This window comes from Pipistrellus hanaki (genome assembly GCF_964339955.1).
Source record: "Pipistrellus hanaki genome assembly, chromosome: 4".
NCBI lineage: Eukaryota > Metazoa > Chordata > Mammalia > Chiroptera > Vespertilionidae > Pipistrellus > Pipistrellus hanaki.
In genome coordinates this window covers 78,473,615-78,497,039 of record NC_140506.1, presented here as the reverse complement: position 1 = coordinate 78,497,039, position 23,425 = coordinate 78,473,615, and the positions used below count along the sequence as shown (strand labels likewise).

The 23,425-nt window shown below is 49.3% G+C and overlaps 1 protein-coding gene across 1 annotated transcript; it reads right to left on the bottom strand.

Annotated features, from left to right (window-relative positions):
• Positions 1-16,599: 16,599 nt before the first annotated feature.
• ITPRIPL2 (ITPRIP like 2) lies at positions 16,600-23,215 on the bottom strand. Its single transcript, XM_084880705.1, has one exon. The coding sequence runs from the start codon at positions 22,711-22,713 to the stop codon at positions 21,106-21,108; it is 1,608 nt and encodes a 535-aa protein (XP_084736831.1). The 5' UTR covers positions 22,714-23,215; the 3' UTR covers positions 16,600-21,105.
• Positions 23,216-23,425: the final 210 nt, after the last annotated feature.

The following is a 23,425-nucleotide window of genomic DNA, read 5'->3' as shown; positions in this document are numbered from 1 at the left end:
CAGATCCCTGGACCTCACCCACCACATACCAGCAGCATCCCCTCTGCAAGCTGTGACAACCACAAACGTCTCCAGACATTGCCAAACGTCGCTACAGGCAACAACACAGATAATCTGACACATAATGTTTATCCAAAGGAAACACACACACACTACAAATTGTTTACCAAGGCGTTTTGGCAGGGAGCGAGAAGGGGAAGGCAGGGGGCTTCTGGGGTGACGGGAGCATTCTGTTTCTGGATTTCAGTAGTCATTGATTACTCATGTGGTTTTCACTGGAAATTCATCCCACCGTGCACTTTTCTAGAATTATGTTAAAACTCAATAAAATTTCGTTGTTGTTGTTTTAAAAACGAGGCATATTTAGATGATTGATATAAAAATATCTGCACACAGTAAGGGGAAAACAAAGCAAGCTGAGGAACGTGCACCTTGTGCTGCATAGAGACGCCCAGGAGCAGGGGACGCACACACCCGGGTGGGAGTGTGACTGCTCACCGGTGCAGAGCACCCCGGCCTTCATTCATTACACTGACGGCGCCCACTTCCTACCACCCAGCTTCTCCGGAGAAACTCCTGTCCATTGTCCACGGGGATGGGGGCAGGGATGCTCATCACAGGGATACCGGGAGGGCAGACTGAGGCTCAGAGGGCTTAAGAGACTTGCTGACGATCAACACAGCTTGTGAGTCAGAAAAACAAGATCTGATCCCAGAGCTTGAGCTCCTGACCGCTGTCCCCTCCCCCCCCCCCCCCCCCCCCGTCCCCCGTCCCCATGGCACCCCGGGGCGTCAGGGACAGCATGACCTGGTTGTCGGCCTACCGAGCAGGCTCGGATTGCAGCCCGAGGACAGGCCCACGAGTTCTCCACTTGAACAGGAAGTGCATGGGTGAGACGGGAGGGGCTTCCCTCGTCCAGTCAGCTCACCCTCTTAGCATGGGCCTCCTTCCTGGTCTCTACCAGACCCTTTCTCCCACACCCCTCGCATGCATCCCGAGCTCTCTTATTTGCAAGGCGAGGGAGTGTCTCTCCACCAGTCCCAGCGTCATTAGTTGACGGCTGCTCCAGGGCCTGACTCTCCAGCACGCCTCTGGTCCTGCACACAATGGAGCGACCTGCTGCAGCCAGTTAAGAACCCCCCACCCCCAGGTCTGGAGGTGCAGGTGCTCACAGAAGGCAGCCTTCGCAGAGAGGAGGTCAGCACAGCATGACTGCGCACGCTGAGGGTGACTTTTGCAGCATAACCCCAGACCTCCCTACACTATGTGTGTCTGCCTCCTTCCACCTTGAGTTAGGCCACACAATGTCCTCCTTTTACTGCCTCTCCCTCGGGAGGTCCCGGCCTCAGGGAAATGAGGCGCAAAGGAAAAGCCCACTCTCCCTCATTCTGTGGATTCACCCGGAAGCCCCCTCCTCAGTGGGCTCTGCCCTCAGCTCCAGCCCCACAGAGGAGTGATGGCAGACGGGCCTGGGCTGGACAGATCTGGGGCTGAGGACAGAAGCCAAAGGTGGCCCTGCCTTTCGGAAGGGAGAAGCTGGGAGCTGATGGAAAGATCAAAAGCAGCTCCATGCTTTACAGATGCAAGAAGCTGCTAACACTTTTAAAGGGAGAGATGACATAAACATTGGGAGGGAAACTGTCCCTGGGCTGAAAAGAGAAGTTGCTCTCAGGCGTGATCACATGCAGGAAACGCTTACCAGAGTCTGAGCTGTTCCCCTGCTTTGTGTCTGATTTTAGATCATCCACCAAAAAAGTCACATTCCTTCCCATATAGATGAAGACGATGATGGGAACAATAACAGTGAGACTTGTGAATGTCACTTTGGTATTTTATACCTAGTAACTCATTTAATCTTCCCACTTTCCAGTAGCCTAAAAGGGAGGTCCTATTAGCCCCGTTTCACCATTGAGGAAACTGAGGCTCAGAGGAGATGGGTCAGAGGTCACAAACGGAAATGCCTGCAGAGGCAGGCAGGCACTATAAATGTGGAAGTTGGGAGATGTAAGATATCAGTTGAGATCAGCGAGAACCCTATGAACTGGAGGCGGGAGCTCACGCCCAGAATAAAGGGGCCCTCCTCACCCCCATCCCCAATGAGCCACAGAGAAATGAGGGCTCACTGTGGCCAGAGCTTATTTTTCAAGTGAAGACAGAAATTTGGATTTGAATGTAACATCTTTTTATATTTGTAAGCAGCTAAATCAGTTAGGATTAGATTCCCTTCCCTATAACAAAAAATTTAAAATAACAAGGCTGAGATAAAAGTTTATTTCTCTCTCACATAAAAAAAAAAAAGGAGTTGGAGAATCAACATTCCAAACACAGGTCCATTCTGAGCACTGGGAGTTACAATTTCAACACATGAATTGGGGGGTGGGGGAGGGAGGAGAGACAATCTAACTCAATTACAAGCTCAGTAAAGGTGGAATTCATGTCTAGTCAGAGAAACTCTTAAGGTTTCTTTAATTTATTGGGTGACATCCTATATATAAAAGGCTAATATGCAAATTTACCAGATGACGGGATGACTGGTCGCTATGATGCACATTGACCACCAGGGGGGCAGACACTCAACACAGGAGCTGCCCCTGGTGGTCAGTGCATTCCCACAGGGGGAGCGCCGCTCAGCCAGAACCAGGCTCGTGGCTGGCGAGTGCAATGGCAGTGGCAGGAGCCTCTCCCGCCTCCGTGGCAGCACTAAGGATGTCTAACTGCTGGCTCCCCTCCCGGAGTGGGCCTAAGCCATCAGTCAGACATCCCTCCGAGGGCTCCCGCACTGTGAGAGGGCTCAGGCCAGGCTGAGGGACCTCCCCACCCCCAAGTGCACAAATTTTGTGCACTGAGCCTTTAGTTGGTTAATAAAACCATATAGGTATCAAGTGTGCAACTCTATACCCCATCATCCGCATACTGCACTGTGTGCTCACTACCCAAAGTCAAGTCTATTTCTGCTACCATTTGCCCACCTCCCTTTGTCCTCTTCCACCTCCCCCAAACCCCTTTCCCTCTGGCAATCACCATACAGCCTGTGTCTGTTTTGTTTTTCTTAACCCCTTCACCTTTTTCACCTAACCCCCCTACCCTCTCTTCTCTGACATCTGTCAGTCTGTTCTCTGTATCTATGAGTCTGTTTCTATTTTGTTTGTTAGTTTATTTTGTTCATTAGATTCCACATATAAATAAAATCCTAGGGTACTTGTCTTTCTCTCACTTAGCATAATACTCTCCAGGCCCATCCATGATGTTGCAAAGGTAGAATTTCCTCCTTCTTTTTATGGCCAAGTAGTATTCCACATGTAAATGTTCCACAGCTTTTTTATCCACTCATCTACTAATGGGCTATTGTAAATAATGCTGTAATAAACATAGGGGTGCATATATTCTTTTTAAATTAAACCTTCATTGTTCAGATTATTACAGTTGTTTCTCCTCCCTCTCTACCCCCTCCCCCCCCCCCCGCCATAGCTCCCCTCTCCCTCTCCCTGATGCCGGGTGTATTGTGAGAGTGCAGTCAATATTTTACAGATATTGTCTGGAATGAGGCCAGAAGAAAAACAGCAACATTAAGAAAAAAGATTGCTTGGCCAGCGTAGCTCAGTAGTTGAGTGTCGACCTATGAACCAGGTGGTCACGGTTCGATTCCCAGTCAGGGCACATGCCTGGGTTGTGAGCTCAATCCCCAATGTGGGGCATGCAGGAGGCAGCCGATCAATGATTCTCTCTTGTCATTGATGCTTCTATCTCTCTCCCCCTCTCCCTTTCTCTCTGAAATCAATAAAAAAAATATTTTTAGAAAAAGAAAAAAATAACTACATAAGGTATACTGATGTAGCAAAGACTATGAAGGTGGTACCTCAAGGACTGGAGCTGGGGAAACTCAGTACCAAGAGCTGGCTCTCCATACCAAGAACTTAAACTTCTTTTTTGGCTCTCTCTTTGGCAAGTCACTCAGCCATTCAAAGCCCCGATTTCCTAATGTAGCTAATGAGGACTCTAAATACAGGAGCCCACATCTGGCTGTTCTGAACGTTACACAAGGCTGGTGAGGAAGAGCTCAAAGCTGGGAACCAGCACCAATCCTGGCTCTGATGCTCACCAGCTGTGTGACCTTGGGAAAAGATCTTTACCTCTCTGAGCTTGCTGCTTCTACAACAGTGTTTCCCAAAGTGTGGTACTCGTACCCCCAGGGGTACAGGAAGAGTTTGGTGGGGGTACGCGTTGCACCGGAGTTTGGTGGGGATATGCACTGCACCGTGCTTAGCTGCGCCTAATTCTACGTTCTCATGAGTACGAGGGGTACTCAGCGTTACAAAAATTATAGAAGGGGTACACACATGCCAAAAGTTTGGGAAACACTGTTCTACAAGAAGGGCATAATTGCACTGCTGACTTAAGAAATGTCTAAACCCGCAGAGAATTTTTATGAGTTTATTTGACCCAAATGGATGGCAATTGCTAGGAAGCAAAATCTCAACAGGTTGAGAAAATGCTGTGGAGAATGGCAGTTTTCCAGGTTATTCTATACATTCGAATCAGAGGAGGAGACAGGCATAAGGAGAGTTATATGAAATCCATTGCTGGTATATGAGGGGGCAGAAGAAAGCAAAGTGGGAAAATATCTGGGGCTGGCTAAAGTGAAACGGAGAAGGTACTTATTTTATATAGGTGGGTACAGGATAATTAACAGTTAACATTAACAGGGCATAGAGATATGGCATTTGGGGAACAAGATAACAATAAGGGTTGTGTGGTCTGCGCTCTGGTGCCATGAGGGTGCCCTGAGGGGTCGGGAAAAGGAGATTACTCTGACATTTCAAAGGTATGTTATCATAGACGCAAAATGACCATAGCCAGGCTCAGCTAAGGTAAAGGCTGACCTTTGTTAAGGAAGACGCTGGCTTAGGATGTGACTGCCTGTCATGACTCACTTAGTTAGGAAGTTTTCATTTCAGTTCATCCTATGTGGTTACTTTTGGTCTCTGAGTTTGTAAGGCTTCCCCAGAGCTTGTCGGGTTTAGTCTGTGGCCCTTTTTTGTCCACAGTATCTGGTTGCTAGGGTGGTCGCCTCAGAGGATTCAAGGAGTTAATTCACCTTTTGAGTGATGCCGGGTGTATTGTGAGAGTCACTCTGGGAACAGATCTGGAGGCAAGCTGAACACCCTCCTCCTGGAGGCCCTGGCCAGGGAAGTCCCAGCTCCAGGCCAGGCCCTTTCCAACCAGGCTGATGTCAGAATTCGAAGTTAGAAGCCCACATCCTGACATTGTCCCTAACACCATAGCCTCCAGGCAGAAACATGATGTCAGGGGAACCTGCTTTTGTCCTGAAAGGATGGGCAAGGCAAGTGGGAGGGGCCTTCTGAGGGCAGCCCTTTTCTTTCCTGCTTGCTCACCCGGAAGCTGGGCCCAGAAGATCTAGGGGTGTCCAAAGACCTTTACTTCTTTCTCACTTGCTTCTGCAGGCACAGCCCAGGCCCAAAAGAGCCACACACTTTTTAGCAAGGTGCCAAGCACATAACGAGCACTGAACAAATGGCACCTTTTTAAAAATTATTCATGAGTGTTCATTATGTTCTATGCCAAATATCTTGAATGCTTTATTTTATTTAATCTGCACAGGGCCCAAGAGGCAGGTTCCCATTTTACAGTTGAGGAAACTGTGAGTCAGAGAGGCAAGCATGATAGGGGCAGAAATAGAATATCAGGGATCAGCTATAATTGTATGAAATATTAATCATGCTCTATTAACCTTGACTGAGGTGTTCTGATTAAAGAATGCACATTCTAACCTGGCTGGGAATTGCATGTGGGACCCGGAAATGCATCCATCCTCCACATCAGGGAGCTGCCTATTATCATGGAAAGATTAACAACCTGTTGCAGAAACCGGAGTGCCATCCCTTTGAAGACCCCCAGTCCTTTGCATACCCACAGGCCTTTGCAAACCCCCAGCCCGCATCACCTGTAAACTGCCCATCTAGCATACCCTTTTGCCTACTTCCCCCTGTAATCCCTGTCCCAATATAAGCAGCTGGCTTATGTTAGGGGGCAGAGCAGATGTTTGTGGATGACCTGCTGCTCTCCCATATTGTCGGCAGTGTTGGAATAAACGCTCATATATGATTCAACACCTGTCTCTGCTGAATTGGCTCAAGTAGTGACAGGCAGCCCGGACCCACTGATTGTCCGGTTACAAAAAGATTTCCCAAAGTTCTGAAATCAAACCACATTGCATCTTCTGCCCGGCAAGTCCTTTTCCCAAGTCTGAATTCAGTCCGATGTCACTTCCCTGAGGGGCCCCGCCATTAGCCGAGTTGCTCTGACCTTGCTTTGGGCCCTTTGACCCTGCCTTCCCATGAGAATCATCTGGGGAGCTTTCAAAAGTCCTGTTCCCCGACTGCACCCAAGTGAATCACAGGCTCTGTAGTGAGGCCCAGGTGTTGGTATTTTTAAATCTTCAGGTCACCATAATGACTGGCTAGGGCTAAAGATGGCTGTGATAGATGGTCACACAATGAAGGAGTACAGGTGGATGTTTCTTCTCTATATTTTGTGTCTCTTTCTAACATCCCTGGTGTCTGACTCATAAGGCCTGGGGAGCATTTCTGTCCCACCTGAGCTCTACAACTACTAACAAAAAAGCAATCCTGAAGCAACCAATATGTCTTTCAGTACATGAATGGATAAATCAACTGTGGAACTTCCAGATGGTGGAATATTATTCAGAACCGAAAAGGAAGAAGCTATGACAAGACACAGAAGAACCTTAAATGCATATGACTCAGTGGAAGGAACTTCTCTAGAAAGGCTACCCACTGTATGATTCCAACTATATGACATTCTAGAAAACACTAAACTATGGAGACATTAAAAGGATCAGGAGTTGGGGGGAATGAATAGATGGAGCACAGTGGGTTTTTAGGGCAGTGAAATTACTCTGTATGATACTACAATAATGGATACACGTCATTACACATTTGTCCAAATCCCTAGAATGTACGAGGCCAGAGTGAACCTTAATGTAAGCTGTGAACTTTGGGTGATTATGATGTGTCTATGTAGGTTTAGTGATTGTAACAAGTGTACCATTCTGGTGGGCGACAGTGATAATGAGGGAGGCTGTGCATGTGTGGGGGGCAGAGGGGATATGGGAAATCTCTGTGCCTTCTTCTCAATTTTGCTGTGAACCTAAAACTGCTCCTAAAATAAAGTTGTTTTTTTAAACTCAATTTTGAACAAGTGCTTCAAATCATTTGTTCATTCATTAGGCCTGGCCCAGCTGAACACTGGGAGGCCAGTGCGCACTCTCAGCTCATGCTGGGGAACATGGCAACTTAACTTTGTGCTTTGTTTTCCTCCACATCCAAATGGACTGAGGCGCCTGGGCTTTAAGTGCCATGGCCATTACAAGTAGGGCTGGGGACTCAGGGTCCTGAGCCTATGGGCCTCTCTGTGGTAGAGGGAAGCTGCACTTAGTGGGAAGGCAGGAGGGTTTTCTGGCACCAAGAGAAGACCTTGTGTAATAGGTAAAGAAAAAGGTCTCCTGCATCCACGCAGCAAATTACTGTGGTCAATGGAGAGGGAGGAAACAGTGTGGACATATGTGTATTCATGTACTCATAATAGTATACATGTGATTATGTATGTGAGATTGGACGGGGTGCCTCTGAGTGTGTGAATGTCAAAAACGTGTGTGTGTGTGTGTGTGTGTGTGTGTGTGTGTTACTGCAGTGGAGTGAGTCTGTGAATGCTATGTGCAAATATAAATGCATGTGTATGTGACTTTGCATGAGGATTTGTCTATATGAGAATGTGAACAAATGACTAAGTATGTGTACATAGGTATGTAAATTGTGGATGTGTATGCGAGGGATATATGTATAATGTGTCACCATGTAAGCATGTGCATATTTGTATGTGTACGAGGGTGTTTGTTACTAGCTGGATTTTGGTGGGCAAATTAACATTTCTGTGCCTCAGTTTCCCTGCCTAAAGTGAAGGCAAGTACTTACCATGGTGGATTAAAGGAGATCACAAATTCTTTGCCATTCTCCCCATGGAGTGATAGGTGTGTGTGGGGGGGAGTCCATGTCAGTTCCCTTGAATCTGGGATGGATTTGTGACTCATTCTGACCAGTAGAATCTGGGCCTTGAAAGATCGCAGTTCTGCATTTGCACGCGCGAAACACTCCCTCTCAGAACCCACGGCCTGAGCGACGAGAAGCTAGAGTCAAAAGGTGAGGCCACAGGGAGGGAAACTGAGGCATGCTGGTCCTCAGTGGCAGCTGAGCTCACAACCCACCACAGTACCAACTGCCTGCCATCGAGCAAGCCCTCTGGGAAGGAAAATCCCTCTCAGTGGATCCTCAGAAGTCTGAGGTCCCAGCTGAGCAAAACCTCAGCAGATCTCAGTTAACACACAGAATTGTGGGAGAATGGTGGTGGTTGGTTTAAAGCCATTTTCAGATGGTTAGTTATGCAGCAAATTGCCATCAAAAGGGCACTGCCACCAATCCTCTGCCCCAATCTGGGGTACAGTAAAAGGCAAGACTTTATTCAGGTAAATAGTTTATAAAATGGGTAAAAGAAAGTACCAAGAGTACATTCCTCCAGACAAAGAGGAGGCCTATTTATACCGAGAAGGGGCACTCTGGTCCTTGATTGGTCCATTTTTATACAAATGGAGGATCTAAATTTGCAGTTTGGTTGGTCCAAATTGCACTGTCTGGATTGGTCAGAATAACGTGTCCTGATTGGTTGGCCATTATGGCACCAAGTAAAGATGCAAATAAGGATAGAACTGTGCGCTCCAATTTGATGGGACTTGCCTCAGCCCACTGATTGAAATATATACAAGGAATTCCTTTATAAGGGTCAGCAGAGCTGGCAGGAACACAGTGCAAGAGACTTGGCAGTTCAGTCTGTGGCTCTCCCCTGAAATGCATCGCCATAAGAGGTCCCCTATAAACAGCACTGCTAGACTGATCATAAATTTGGGCCTCGTTAACCACAGGAGTCCATTTTGACAGGTATATTCCTCCTTAGAGTCAAAATACAATATATAATGCTTTGTGGAGTTTTTAAGCACTTAGGAGTTGGTAAACTTTTCCTTAAAAAGGCCAGGTGGTAAATATTTCAGGTTTTGCAAAAGCAGTTACAGATAATGACTAGGACTGTTGCAATGACTCATGGTTTGAGTCGATAAAAATGCACGATTGCATTCCAGCAAAACTTTATTTACGCAAACAGGAGGCAGGCTAGATGTTGGCCCTCCGGCAGGCATTTGCCCACACCTGGAAAACTGCCTGGAACCCAGTGCTGTAAACGTGTTGCCCAGTGTTAGCTATCCATGTGTATGTGTGAGTTCAAGAGCACTGATGTGTATGCATGCATATATGTGCATGCATATCTGTGTGGGGAGCATGTGTCTGAATAAGTGTAAATGTGTCTATGTGCTTAATCTGTTCAGTCCTGTAAAAACAAAGCAATTAGCTGTACCAGCCCACATTTCAAGGCAGCTACCCCAGGCCTTCCCGCTTCTATTCTGGGGAGAAAGGGAAGCATCTTAGAAAGCCGAGAGAAGAAAGAGCTGCTATGCCCCTGTCCATCTGGGTTAAGTTTGGAGGGAAGCCATGGCTGGTGGCTGGGCTACTGCAGAGCCAGCGCCCCCGCCTTTCCTTCTGCAGAGAGGAGGATGAGGTCACCTCTCTGGGGGGAAGGGAAGGGAGAGGGGGAGGGGACCCTGTAAAACTGAAAAAGGAACTCTGGAGCTTTTAAGGAAGGGCTTGGGGTGGGGGAGGGGAGAAAGCTCCCCTTCTTGGGTGGGTGGCTTTTTTAGGCAACTTATAAACATCTGCCTGCTGGTTTCATTTTGATCTCCCGCTGTGGGACTCATGAGAGACTACTTCCTGAATGACTAACTTCCTGGCTGGGTTTGCAAGGGCCAGAAGGGCAGCAAGGGCTCCTTTAGGGAGCAGCGGAGGGTGGCAGATTCAAATCCCTATCTGCACTTGCTTTGCTCAGTGGCCTTGGGCATGTGGCTTCCTTTTGCTGGGCCTCAGTTTCCTCACCTGCAAAATGGGGATGATGTTAGTACCACTTCCTAGGAATATTGCAGTGATTAACTGAAGATGATATGTGCCCAGCATCTGGCATGGAGTAAGTGCCCTGCGAGGTGACCCTCTGAGACAAACCCACATGGGGCAGTGTGCTGGGCTTCCAGGTTTCAGGGCAGCCTGTCTTAATGCCTCTGGGCTTCCGTAAGGTCTCTTCTAATTTAGTGTCACAGAAACCTGTTTCTTTCCTTCAGAGCATTCACCTCTGTGACTCAGCGCTCACTGGCATGCTTGTTTGACAAGCATCTGTCTCCTACAGCAGACTGGACACTGCAGACAAATGCATTTTGCTAACCACTCCATCCCAGGTGCCAGCACAGGGCCAGGCACATGGTAGGCACGCAATGATTATTTGCTGAGTGAGTGAATGGAGATGGAGCGCTTCATAATTTGGAATTCCCTGAGGCCCTAGAGAAGAGCATCTTCTCCCGTGTTTTAATCAACACATCCCCTTGAGGACCTTCCAATGGGGTCTTCCAGAATATGGTGACAACAGGAGCCCCATTCAGCCTCCTGTCGTATTAGTTAGGTTAGGTGGGGCTAGGCTGCAGTAACAAAGAGCCCCAATGTTTCACAGGCCTAACATCACAAAGGTTTGTCTGTCACTCATGGGAAGTCCCATATGAATCACGTGACTGTCAAGGGCAGCTGTTTCTTCGTAGTGACTCGGTTCCATCTGGTGATGCTGCCATCTTCATACTTGGCCACAGCACCTCCCAAGGTCACACAGAAGTCCCTCCTGTTCCCTGCCCATTGGTCAGAACCGGCCACCTGGCCCTCCTACCTGTAGGGGAGCTGGGCGATTTGGGGTTCCTCAGGGATATGAAGCAAGCAGAAGGACCTGTGCCACGTGTGGAAGGGGCTCAGAGTTCTCAGCTGGTCTCAGGGGGCCCAGTTTAGTGAGATGATATGCAGATGCGTTTTGAACACTTGGCGAGTGAGACTCCTAGTAATGAGACTACTTTTGAAAAACCTGGTATTTATCAGAAGAAAAATAATCATCACAAACCCTCTGCTTAAAATATGCAGCAGTGTTGTCGGTGCGGCCTCTGGAACCTTTCAGCAGTGAAGTGATTTCCCTGAGGAAATCAAGAACCTGAGGGGCCCTCAGCTCCAAATGCCACACCGCTTTCCTACAAGGGTGAAATGTTTTCATCCTTTCCTTTCGGCAAGGAGCCACAGTTGCTCGTCAGAGACACGGCCCCTACTTCCGGGAGACCAATGATTAAATAAACCATGAAGATAAAAATCTTTTCATGAGACAAGGTCCCTAAAAGCTTTTAGCTTGAGTCTGGCACACAGTGGGATTCCTAACCCGCCCCCGCCCCTCCTTCACTCCACCCCACCGACTTCATTGGAAGGCCTCTTGTCTTGATAGACTTTCATTTTTTTAAGTGCTAGCTCAAAGTCCCAGCATCTGAGGACCTTGGGGGCGGAGACTGGGACAAAGTATGGGCAAAACCACTGAATTTTCATGAAAAGAGCCAGCATTTTGTGAAGACAGGCTGGATCGGATATATGTTCCCTCCACACTAGATTGAGGTCACTGTCCCTCTAAATAGAGAGGCCTTTCTTAGCTGAGAAATATCAGGGTGACTCTAATGACTTTTTTTCCCCCCCAAATATTTTTCATCGTTTCCATCTCCCTGGGGTTGAAGAAAAGGGGAACGGCCAATGGGAGCAAACTCTGTGCCTGCTTAGCAGTGATATGCTGCCTTGTGTCTCTCAGCTAAAGAGTTCCGTCCTCGGACTTTATTCCAGCACCACCCCCGTTCAGCCGTCTGTCTCTACCACCAAGCAGACTTCACGCCCGCCAGCCGGTGTTTCCACAACACCTGGTGGGGAAATCGAAGGTTCTCCATTGACAGGCGCCAGAAGGGCCATCTCACCGAAGTCGGTGGTTCTCAGCCCTGGCTCCATTCTACTAGGAGAATGACCTGGGGACCTGTGAACAGTGCCCATGCCTGGCTGCACCCCCTGAGCTTCTGACCTCCTGGGGCCAGGGTGGAGCTCTGAGCATGGATAATCTTATAAAGCCCCTGGTTATTATTATAGCTCCAGAACTGAGAACCTCTAGCTCGAGCTTTTCGCCGGGACTCAAGCAATGCAAATCAAATTTCATTTGAGAAATGAAATGGGGAGAGAGCTTATAAGAAGATGACACAATTTAAAAGGAGATATGGGGGCGGTCAGTCCTCTCAATGAATGTCCTTCCCTTCTGGGGACATGCCAACAAATATTCAGAATGCAGGCTCGCCCGCAGTCCTGTGGGAAGGGGGGCTTGGGGATGGGGAGGCACGGGACAGAGTGCCTGAGGGTGACTCCCTCTTAAGAAATGGATCCCCCTTTCTGTTGTCCCAAAGCTGCTGGGGCACAATCCTGAGAGACCACAACTAGCATTTGGATAGCACGTCTCAATTTCACATGCATCACTCTTTGATTCAAACAACAAACCTATATAAAAGGAAGTGCTATCACTCCCATTTTGCAAATCATACAACTAATGCCCAAATTAACTGACTTGCCCAAAATATTATGGCCAGTGAATGGCAGAGCTAAGATGTCAACCCTAACATTTTTGAAGCATTTATCATATTCTAGGATTTAGGCAAGTATAAATTATATAATTATGGAATTATAAATTCTCTAATTACTTCTCACTACTTTGACATAATCTTCTATTTGTTTCTGGCACTTATGAGGCAGAATCTTATTTATCCACAAACACCATTCTTCCTGCTTATTTTGCGCAGAGCTGCTGTGTGACAGGTACCAGGCCCTCTTTCCCAGCTTCCCTTGCTGCTAAGAATTATCATGTGCCACCATTCTGGCCAATGAGATGTAAGAGGAAGCCTACGGTGTTCTCGAATCCATTTTCTCTTCTCCATGCCTGTCCTAGCCACTGTGGGATCTTGACCCGACAAGCATAAGAATAAAAATGAAAATGGCAGAGCAAAACAATGCCTGGATCCCAGCTTCATCCCTGTACTGCTGGCTGCCTACCTGTAGGCTTCTGGCCAATGAGAAAATATGAGCCTCTATTTGTTTATCACTGTAGGTTGGGTTTTTATAAATTGTGGCCAAATGTATTCCTAAATGACATTGTTTCCTAAATGCCCTTCACCACTGCTATTTGAGTCCTTTACAGTTGAACGTGATGCCCACCAGCTTACCACCAGCCAGCATCTGACGGAAGCCAAAGCTGAGCCATGTTGGGGATATGGAATCAATGTCATAACTGCATTACCTTTGAGACCTGTGGCATTTTGTCACCTGAGTCAGCGCTTAGTTTTCCCAGCGTCCGTTTGTTTTTACAAGATAAGGGCAAATACAGGCACGTAGTGCGACAGCTGTGTAAACACACTGCTCAGAGGTGGCAGCGCTGCCACTCCTGACCACTGGATGGGAGGCCAGCCGCCCTCTGGGCTTCAGCTGATGAGGGAGCCTGGGTTCACTGTGGGGAAGGTGGTTCACTGTCATTTCAGTGCTGATATCAAAGTCTGGCTGTTGGAAAGTCAGAAGCACAGAAGTCAAGGACAGCCTGTATTTACTCCAGTGCAGCCCTAGCTAGCATCTATATCAGTTAGCGTCCGTATCAGTTGGCTGCTGCAGAGCAAGAAATGACCACTAACCCAGTGGCTTAAAACAATGTCGATTACTGCTATGGGCCAGCTGAGTGGTCCTGCTGACCTGGGCAAGGTTTAGCTCAGGGGTCCTCAAACTTTTTAAAGTGGGGGCCAGATCACGGTCCCTCAGAGAGCTGGAGGGCCGGACTATATGAACTACTAATCCCTACTGTAACACCTTGGCTGCGCTCACTGACCAAAAAACTTGGCGGGCAGGATCAGACTCCCCTGGGGGCTGCATGTGGCCCGTGGGCCGTAGTTTGAAGACCCCTGGAGCTGGTCTTAAATGGGCTCCCGCAAGCGTTTCAGTCAGTCTGTGGTCATGTCAGCTGGGGAAAAGCGGGCCGTGGGGCTGGTCTGGGATGGCCTCACCACCTGTCTCACAGGTGCTGGCTATCAGCTCTGATGAGAGGGCTGGCTGGGTCACAGGGTCTCTCATCCTCACGTGGTGGCGGCGGCAGGCTTCCAAGAAAACTATGAGAAGCAGGCAAGGTGTCTTGAGGCCTAGGCCCGGAACTAGCACAGTGCCTATTGTGATATCATATTAAATCGTGCTCTAAAGGAATGTGCAGCACCACACTCTATTGACTAAGGATAAGTCACAAAGCCATTCTAGTTTCAAGTGGGAGGCAGAAGGCCCCTCCCCTTTTTGATGGGAGAGACGGCAAAGTCACTTGCAAAGGGCATGGGTATAGGAAGGGTTGGAGAACAGGGACTGCTTTTATAATCAGCCCACTACAGTACTCCGAGTGAGAGCTTCTCATAGAGCTTCTCATCATGGGCATCAAGGAAAGAGAGAAACAAAATCTGGGTAGCAGAGAGATGGCTGGATGGACAAAATGGAAACAACCCTGCAGTGGAGAAAGAATGAGTTGGAAAGGGAGCAGAGGAAGAGGCCGGAAACACAGACTAAAGGACAATCCCATTCTGATCATTATTTCTACACTGATTTGCACTGGGTGCTTAATATATGGCAGGCACCAGCTCACCTAATCCCCAACTACTCCTATGAGGGAGGTTCTATTGTGAATCCCATTTACAGAGGAGGGACTTGAGGTTCAGAGAGGATTCGGTAATTTGCAGAGAGAGAGAGACACATAAGTGCAGGAAGCAAGACTTGATGACTGGTCTCTTGGTATTAAAGCTCTGGCCCTCCTTCTGACACTGTTCTGTCTCTTCGGTAACTGGTCTCCCTGTTCCTATTTCAATCCCACTCAACCCGCCCCATCCAGGCCCAGCCCACTGCAGCCTCTGACGACTTCCAGTTTGATTACTCCTAGCAATCTTTTTCTGTAGGGAGCCAGAGAGTTAAACATTTTCAGTGTTGCGTCCTAATTAACTCTACCCACAGGGTGAGAGCAACCAGAGACAGTATGTAACTGAATGGGTGCGGCTGTGTTCCCATAAAACTTTTACTTACACACACAAAAATAAATAAAATAAATAAGTCATTTGCCAACCCCTGCTTAATCCGGTCTCCTCCTTGCAGCCAGAGTGAGCCAAACTCAAACGTTGACCCTGCCATTTCTTGCCTATCCAGTATCTTCTGGATTAGTCCTAACTTGCAGTGTGGTTTACAGCTTTGCAATCAAAGCATGGCTCCTGAACCAGCAGTAGCACTCTCAGCCGGAAGTTTGTTAGAAAAGCAATCTCGCCCGGCCAGTGTGTCTCAGTGGTTGAAGGCTGACCCATGACTCAGGAGGTCACAGTTCAATCCCCGGTCAGGGCACATACTTGTGTTTCAGGCTCAATCCCCAAGTAAGGGGTGTGCAGGAGGCAGCTGATCAATGATTCTCTCTCACCATGGATGAATCAGAACTTGCATCCTAACAGACTCCCGGGTGATTTGCACACTCCGGTTTGAACAGCTCTGGCCTCATTACCCCTGGTGTCCCGATGCCTCACTAAATCTCCCATCTCATCCTTGGTCTCTGAAGCATGCTCACACCCCATCCCCACTTTCCAGCCAAATGCTCCTTTCACCTCTGTGCTAGATGCATTCTCCTCCAGTTGAGCTCCTAACCTTTGGATCTAGACTTAGACATCACTTGTTCCAAGAAGCCCTCCCTGAACCGGAACTGCACGAGGTGCCCTCTTCCGAGCTTCCATAAACCTCCCCCCACCCAACATCCACCACTGTGTGCGGACATCTTACCTGCCCGCCTCTCGTAACTGTCTGTGTGCTTCTGAGAAAGAGACCTCGTCTGTCCTGGTCATCACTGTGTGTGTCCTCCATGCCCCGGGCAATAGCTACTAAATAACCACGTGTTAAAAAACTAAAGGCAGCACACACCCCACCTCCTTTTCCACTGGGCGAGTGTCCTACACAACTACTGTTTAGTCAGCCTGTGGGTACAAGTTTCCCTGAACTTCCACTGGCTCCAAGGCTTTGAAGAGTCCAGCCTGGCCTCCCAGCTGCCATCTCTCACTAAACCGGTGGTTTTTCCTATTAGTAAATGTTTACCATTTGCAGAGAGCCTGAGGGCCTGAGAGATTTCTGGGTAAAATTCTTGAGCTGTGAATTAGCCACAGGCCAAGACTTGAACTGCATTTAGGAGTGTGTGTGGAAGTGGAGGGAGAGGAGGGTAGGAGAAGGGCATGGGCAGAAGGTACTAGGCAAGGAAAACGAAGCCTGGAAGACAGGACTCCGGCCTGTAAGCCTGCAGAGCTATGAACTGGCCTCTCCCGCCTGTGGACGGAGCCCGTTCTGTACAAATGACAATCCCAGCTTTGCTGCGTGGGAGAGCCTCCCGTACACCCAGACGCTGAGGGCAGGTAAGGCTTCAGGAAGGAGTCCTGGGCCAGGGCAGCCGCAGGGAACAGGAGACCCCTCCCCAAATCCGACGTCCAGGCCAGAGGTTTCTACAAGTTCCTTTATTAACAAAGCAAAGTATAAAAGGACAAGGCCCCCAAACGATCCATGTGGTTAAAAGTGCAAATTTACTCCAGCACGAAACAGAAAACAAATGGCAGGCCTCAGCTATTGGGGCCATAGAAACTTGGTGTGATTAAAACGCCTTTTAATCACACAAGTGTAGCAGCTGAACCATATTTATTAACTCTTTAGTCTCTGTTATTGGAACAAAACATATGCTCTGACTGCAGCTGACACGCTGCATCATAATACACAGTTTGGGGTCAGAACACACATTAAAAATCACAATAAAATAAGAGGAATGTTTAAAGTCAAGTGACTAAATCAAGGCACTTTTTTTTTTTTAAGGCAAAAGATGCTCAAAATATTCCTGAATATCTGATACTTCAAAACCCAGATTACATATAATTTAGCTGCACATTTTAGTCAATTCTCTCTGTACATATGATCACATGTATCTTCACCTGCTCCCAATTTATACTTGCTTTATCCCCACCAAATCATGTGCTGTATAGGCATAGAAAAATAAACAGTAGTGTCTTAGTAACAGACATGAGATTTTAAAGAAATTAACAAATGCCACATGATAACACTCAACTTCTTTCCCTCTCAAGGGACACTGGAAATGTTCACGAGATTCATTTTTTCCATCACTGGGACACAATTTTTTCCTCTTCATGGGTGGGTGGGGAAAATTAAACCTTCAGCCTTAAGCAAAAGCCACATTTTAGAGAAAAGGTGACTTATTCCATGAGGATAAAAGAGACGCTCTGGAAGCTGTTAGGTTCATTCCTTCGGGAGGTTAATTTTGGTGGGAGCCACTGAGTCAGAAAGGGATGGACACATCTGATCAGGACAGTGTTCTTGGCAATGGGAATGGCAACAAGGTTGGCCCAAAGAGCCAGCACTGTTTTTCTGGTGTTCAAGGCCACCAGCTATCCTTGCTAAGGCACAGGCAAGGATGCTACTAAAAATAAAAAAAATTAAAAATAACAATAATAATAATAATAATAATAATAAATTTTAAAATAATAAAATGCAAATAAAAAAACAAAACACAAGTTATTCTGCAATCCTTTCTGATGACTCATCTTCAAACTCCAACACAGCCTAGGCGTTTAGCCTGGACTCACCAGGAAGGAAATGCCAAAAACGGCCCCGTGGTTTGCTGGAGAATCTGGCTACAAAGAACAGCTCCAGGAGAGAGGGGCCTTCTGGGAATTGCAAGTTAAGTGTCCTCTGTGGCCATGTTAATATTTTTGGTTTGTTTCTACAATAAAGCTTAGCTCTGAGAGATAAAGAATACTGAACTATCACTCCCCCAACTAAGTATAACAACATCATATCCATAACAATAAATATAACCTTATACATACTTGGGGGGTTAACTGTGTAAGTCAGGGGTCGCAAACTGGTGGCCTGCAGACTTAACCAAGTTTTGTTTGGCCCACACGGTGCTTTGAAAATTTTAAAATGACTTAGTTTAAAAATCCGAAAATTTCACTTAAAAAAAAAATCCCGATTTCCAGCCCCTCTCTACCCCGTTCCCCTGCATGGGGCAGAGTAATGGCTGTTTCCCCTTAAGACAGGGGTCCCCACTGCCCACCCACCCCTTCTCTACCTTGCTTCTGCAGGCTGCTGAGTTTGTGACCCCTGATTTTGATATAGCACATACCTAAAATTATGTTACCTAACCCAAACCTCTCTCCCATGCTCACGATTTCCACCCCAGCTCTCCTGCCTTTCACTTCCATCTTAGATCCTACTTCCCGAGTCCTTCAGATTTCTCTTGGTTCACTCACATTCTCCCTTCTTTCACTTCAGTTTCATTTTGCCAACCCCTCCTCCTACTCTCAGCCCTGGAGCGTTCCAGGATGGCTCCCAGACCGCTCAGCAGAGTTACTGAAGGGTGTCTCGTGGCAAAATGGCTGAGTCATTTTCTCCAAACTCCATTTGCTTTGGGCACTGGCTGGACAATTAAAAAATTTTTTTTTAACATGAGCAATTCTGAGCCTTCCTGTATAAGAATATTTGCAAATATGAGTCTCCAGTACCAGGTGTACACCAAAAATGTGTACTTTTCTGATCAAGATCATGACGGAGCCCTAATTTAAGGCTCAGAACTGAGCTTAATTTAAGTGCCTCGGGCAGCCATCACGCCTGGCTAATATGCCATATTATTTCATTTGTACATAGTACATGTTTGGGATTACTAAACATTGATCAAAATCGATCGAAAATTCTCAAGTTTTGGTTACCATGTCCAGAGAACAATTGCTCAGCATGGCATTTAAATAAAACATTAATATTAAAAAAAAATTAACAAACACAATGCCCATTAATTTAAAAAAAATAATAAAAATTTAAAATCTTGAGGATGGATGAGGCTTTGGGTAATTAACCTGAAAAAAAATACAACTATAAGAACAGTATATTACCAGACTTAAACTTCAAAACACTACTAAGATTAAAAAAAAAAAAACAACAACAACAACAAAAAAAGAACCTATCAACTTAGCTAGAAATATTTGGAAAATTCAGCTTTTAAAGCTTTATGAATCCCTCCAGAGCCAATGTCCCCCACTCCAGTAGACTTCAATGACTACAGGGGACACTGCACCCTGGACAGTTTACATCTTTGCAGAAAGTCGATAGACTGATCCCTTTGCTAAATGCAGTACCTTATAACCTAACACTGACCTCAAAAGCTAGGAATGGCCTTTGTGGTTTCGAGGGGAACTCTCCCCAAAACAACCTCAAAAGAAAGCAGAGCATCCGCAACTGTTTCTCTTGCAGTTCTGATGAGGATTTCCTACAAATCATTTATTCACAATGATTTCCTGCAGTGGCCAGCTAGGTCCCTTAAAGAAAGTTTAGAGTGCCCTCGAAATAACTCAGGAATTAAACAATGGCCCTATTCAGGTGGCTATTTCTGTCTTCCAAGTTTCACCCTTTAAGAGCCTAAGAGAGTACATGCCTTTGTTTAAAAAAAAAAAAAATCCCAAAGTATAACTCTGGGACTGGCTGCAGCTTCTAGTAGGAGAGCATAGGCTGGGCCATTTTAAACTTGGAACTGTGGGCTGTTAGAAATTTGGGAGGACAAAGAGGGATTTCAGGAGCAAGACACACCCAACCTGGTGATATTTCTGCCCAAAGACGGGGGCTGGGGGGAATAAGCCGACAAGGGCTATCTCCCTTCACCCATCTCCTCAGGCTCTCTTCTGTATTTCTCCTCTGCTGATGGACCAGGGAGTCGTGGATCTTCAAATAAAGAACCCCAGATACTGAACTATATATAATGAAATGCTTTGCAAGACGTGTGCTGACAACTGCTCTTAGGACCCCTTACAGGCAACTTGGGCAATGGGAGAATAACTTTCAACCACTTACCATTACTGAGCATCGAGAGCACTAACTACAAGGCAGGCATTTCCTCTTCATTGTCTCATTAAACTCCGAAAGAAATCTCATGCAAAGGAGTTTGCTTAAAAGCCTTAAAAAAAAGGTGTTTGTCTCCAGCCAGCAGCAAGTTCCAGTGAGACTCCTGGAGAAGCAAAGCCCAAAATACATCTTTCTCGAGACCCAACATGTTTTCCACCCTCGCCGCTTTGCTGCTATTTTGCCTGGATCACAGCATGGGCTCAGTGAATGGTGATGACTGCTCCACATTTTGGCACGTGCCTGGAGGGATGTAAATAAAGCCAGCCAGCTTTTCCAGACCGCACCTTCCTTAACAGTCAACCTACCTAGTCTCCCTTTCAGATGCAACACTTGGCACTAGCGATGACCACAAAATGATGGATTAAAATAAAGTGCTATTTGCTCTGGAAGTTTCTCTAATCAATTCCTGACTGCCTCTCAACCTGTGTGACTCACTTCTTCACAATCCCATCAAACAAGAATAATTGCACCATTTAAAAAAAATACATTAACTTTCATTTGAAGAGTGGAAACTATGTTCCTCAGAACAGTAGCCCCTAGACTAGAACTCCAATTCCAGGTGTAGATATTTATGTTTTTTTAAACAATCAATCAGGAACCCAAGACCTAGCAAGTAGTCATGCCAAATAATAATAATAATAATAATAATAATAATAATAACTTCTTTAAATGTTAGGGCCAGAGAGATCTGTGACAACCAACATAGTGAAGTCTCCCTGCTGCTTGTTCTCTCTTCCTTCCCGGGACCTTCCTAAAATCTGCAGATTCTTCCTCAGAATCATCCCACACAAACCAACATTTGGAACAACTCTGAGCTGCTGCTGCTGGATGTTCTTCTGGAGCCTGCCTAGGACACTCTGGTGGGTGTGAAGTAGTTGCCATAACTATAGTGGACTGTGGACCCAAGGGTGTCACTGAAGCCACCAAATGTTATCCTCCGAATTTTCCAACACCTTCTGCAGCTCGTCTTTCTGGAGTTGAACTGGCTTCATGGCCACCCCACCCCCACCTGGTGGGAGAGGCTTTAGAAGCATTGGGCCATCCGGGTTTACGGTTCATCTCTGGGGAAACCCTGGGTGTGCTGGGGGCGCTGACTCCGGGGTGGAGAGCACCTGGCAAGGTAGCGGGGACCCCCATAGGCCCGCAGAAGCTGGGGCAGCCTTCGCCATGTGGACAGCAACCGTGCAGCCACGAGTTCCCGGGCGTGACCGTCGAAAGCAGCCAGGAGGTCAACTGGGGAGGCTTCACGAAGTACCTTGGGCAGCGGGCCCACTTCAGCTGCTGCCCCGCCGGGGCCCAGGACACAGTGGAAGAGTGTCTGGCGTCCCAACAGGCAGTCCCTAAGAAAGCGAACCAGCTGGTCCATGCGCTTGCCCAGGTGGGCCTCCTCCCAGCCTTGCTCCGGCGCCCTCTCGTACAGCAGCACCGCCAGCAGCACCGTCTTGAGCACGTACGAGGACAGGACGCGTCCCCACTGGGCGGCAGCCTTTGGGTCCAGCCCGCGGGCGCCCAGGTCTCGGAGGGCTTTCAGCAGCTGCAGGCACTTGAGGTAGCAGGCACCTGGAGGGGCCCGTTCCTGCAGCCAGCCCAGCAGCTTCTGCTCCTGGCGGGCTGTGTTCACGCCCCAAAGCGCTTCTGCACGCAGGCCTTCCGGGAGCTCCGACGGGGGCCCAGCGGGTGAGGACGGCGGCGGTGGAGCCACGAGGAAGACACCATCGCCCACGTGGACGGCGGGAATGAGCCGCACGGCCATGGAAAGTCTGCAGCAGCCGTAGTCGGTGCGGCAGGGCAGGATGTGCAGGGTGGGAGGCTGCTCCAGGCCGCCCGGAGTCAGGGTGACCCGGCAGCGCTCCTCCAGGCTGTAGCGCACGGTGGCCAGGGACCGCTGCAGATGCGCCTGGAACCAGCGCAGCACCAGGGCGGCCGAGAGGAGGCGCCGCCCGCGCACGTCCACGCAGAAGCCCTCGGCGAAGGGTTTGCAGTCCCGGAGCCAGTGGCCCCCCGAGGCCCCCGGCGGCGCCCTGAGCGCGCACACGAAGCAGCCGTGCAGGGCCGGGGCCACAGCGGGCTGCGCGCCCAGGCCCCGCGGCTCCAGCGCCACCAGCGGCGGCAGACGCAGCGGCACCAGCACGTCGAAGGCGTCTGGCCGGCGGATTTTATGCTGCTCGTAGGCGCTGCCCACCTGGATGAAGTCTCCGCGGAAGGCCAAGGCCAGCGTGCCCCCGGGAATAGGGCCTGGGGACCCCCGAGTGCGGCCAGCCCGCACCAGCTCGCCCACGATCCGGCTCACGTGCGCTTTGCTGTGGCCCAGCACGTGCGGTGACAGGCGCACCTCGTGCTCGTAGTAACTCTCCAGCAAGATGTCGAGGCTGGGCTCCTGGAAGTGTCTCGGGGAAAAGGTGGAGTGGCCGCCCAGGCGGGGAGAGCCGGGCAGGAAGCGCTGCCAGATGGCGTGGCGACAGCGGAGGAGGACGTAGCCGAGGAGGAGCAGGACGGAGATCTTGAGCAGCGGAAAGCCGCCGTCCGCGCCGTCGGGGGGCTCGGCCCGGGCGCCCCCGCTCCCTCGCAGGACATGGTATAGGCACACGAAGGCGGTGCACAGGCCGGTCACCAGGGGCCAGAAGACGCGCAGGTTGAGGGTGTAATGCACCGACATGCCGGGCGCCAGCCCCGGCGGTGCCCCCGTCCCAGCATGCGCGCAGCACCCCAGCAGCTCCGCCGTCCCGGGCTCCTTCGCCTTCGCGGCGGCGGCTCCCCCCTCGCAGGGCCGGGGGAAGCCGTCTCCCGGCTCGGCCTCCTCTCCCAGCTCAAGTTCTCCTTCCAGCTGCGGCCCGCCCTCGGCTCCCAGGCTGCTGGCCGCGCCCTGCGCCGGCGGCGCGCCGCGTCCGGCCGGGCGGCCCTCCCCTCCCAGCGCCCCGGCGCGCTGCCCGCGGCCAGCTTCTGCCCGCCCGGCTCGCCGCCTACCCGGGCAGCCCTCCGGACACCGGGCTCCCCGCCGCTCTCCTCCGCGCTCGTTCCCGTTACTCGGGCCGGGAGTTTCCTCTTCCGAGGGGAGGCGAGGCCGCGCCGGCGAGCGGGAAGGAAATGCCGGAGTCTGGACCAGCGCGCCCGGCCGGCGGGCGGGGTCGGTCCCCTCCCGGGCCTCCGCCTTAAAGCGACGCGGAACTTAAGGACGCGCTGGGAACTGGTCTTCGGCGGGCCACCCCCATTCTCCCTCCTCTAAGGCAGAACTGGGAAGGCCCAGATTCCGGGGCGGTGGCCTGGTCCAGGGGATCTTCAGGCGTGTTACACTAGGAAGTTAAAAGGAGAAAAGAGCTCAAGCGCAGCAAGTCGTGGTGGCGTGGTATTGGTTGGGTGGCAGGCCCCCA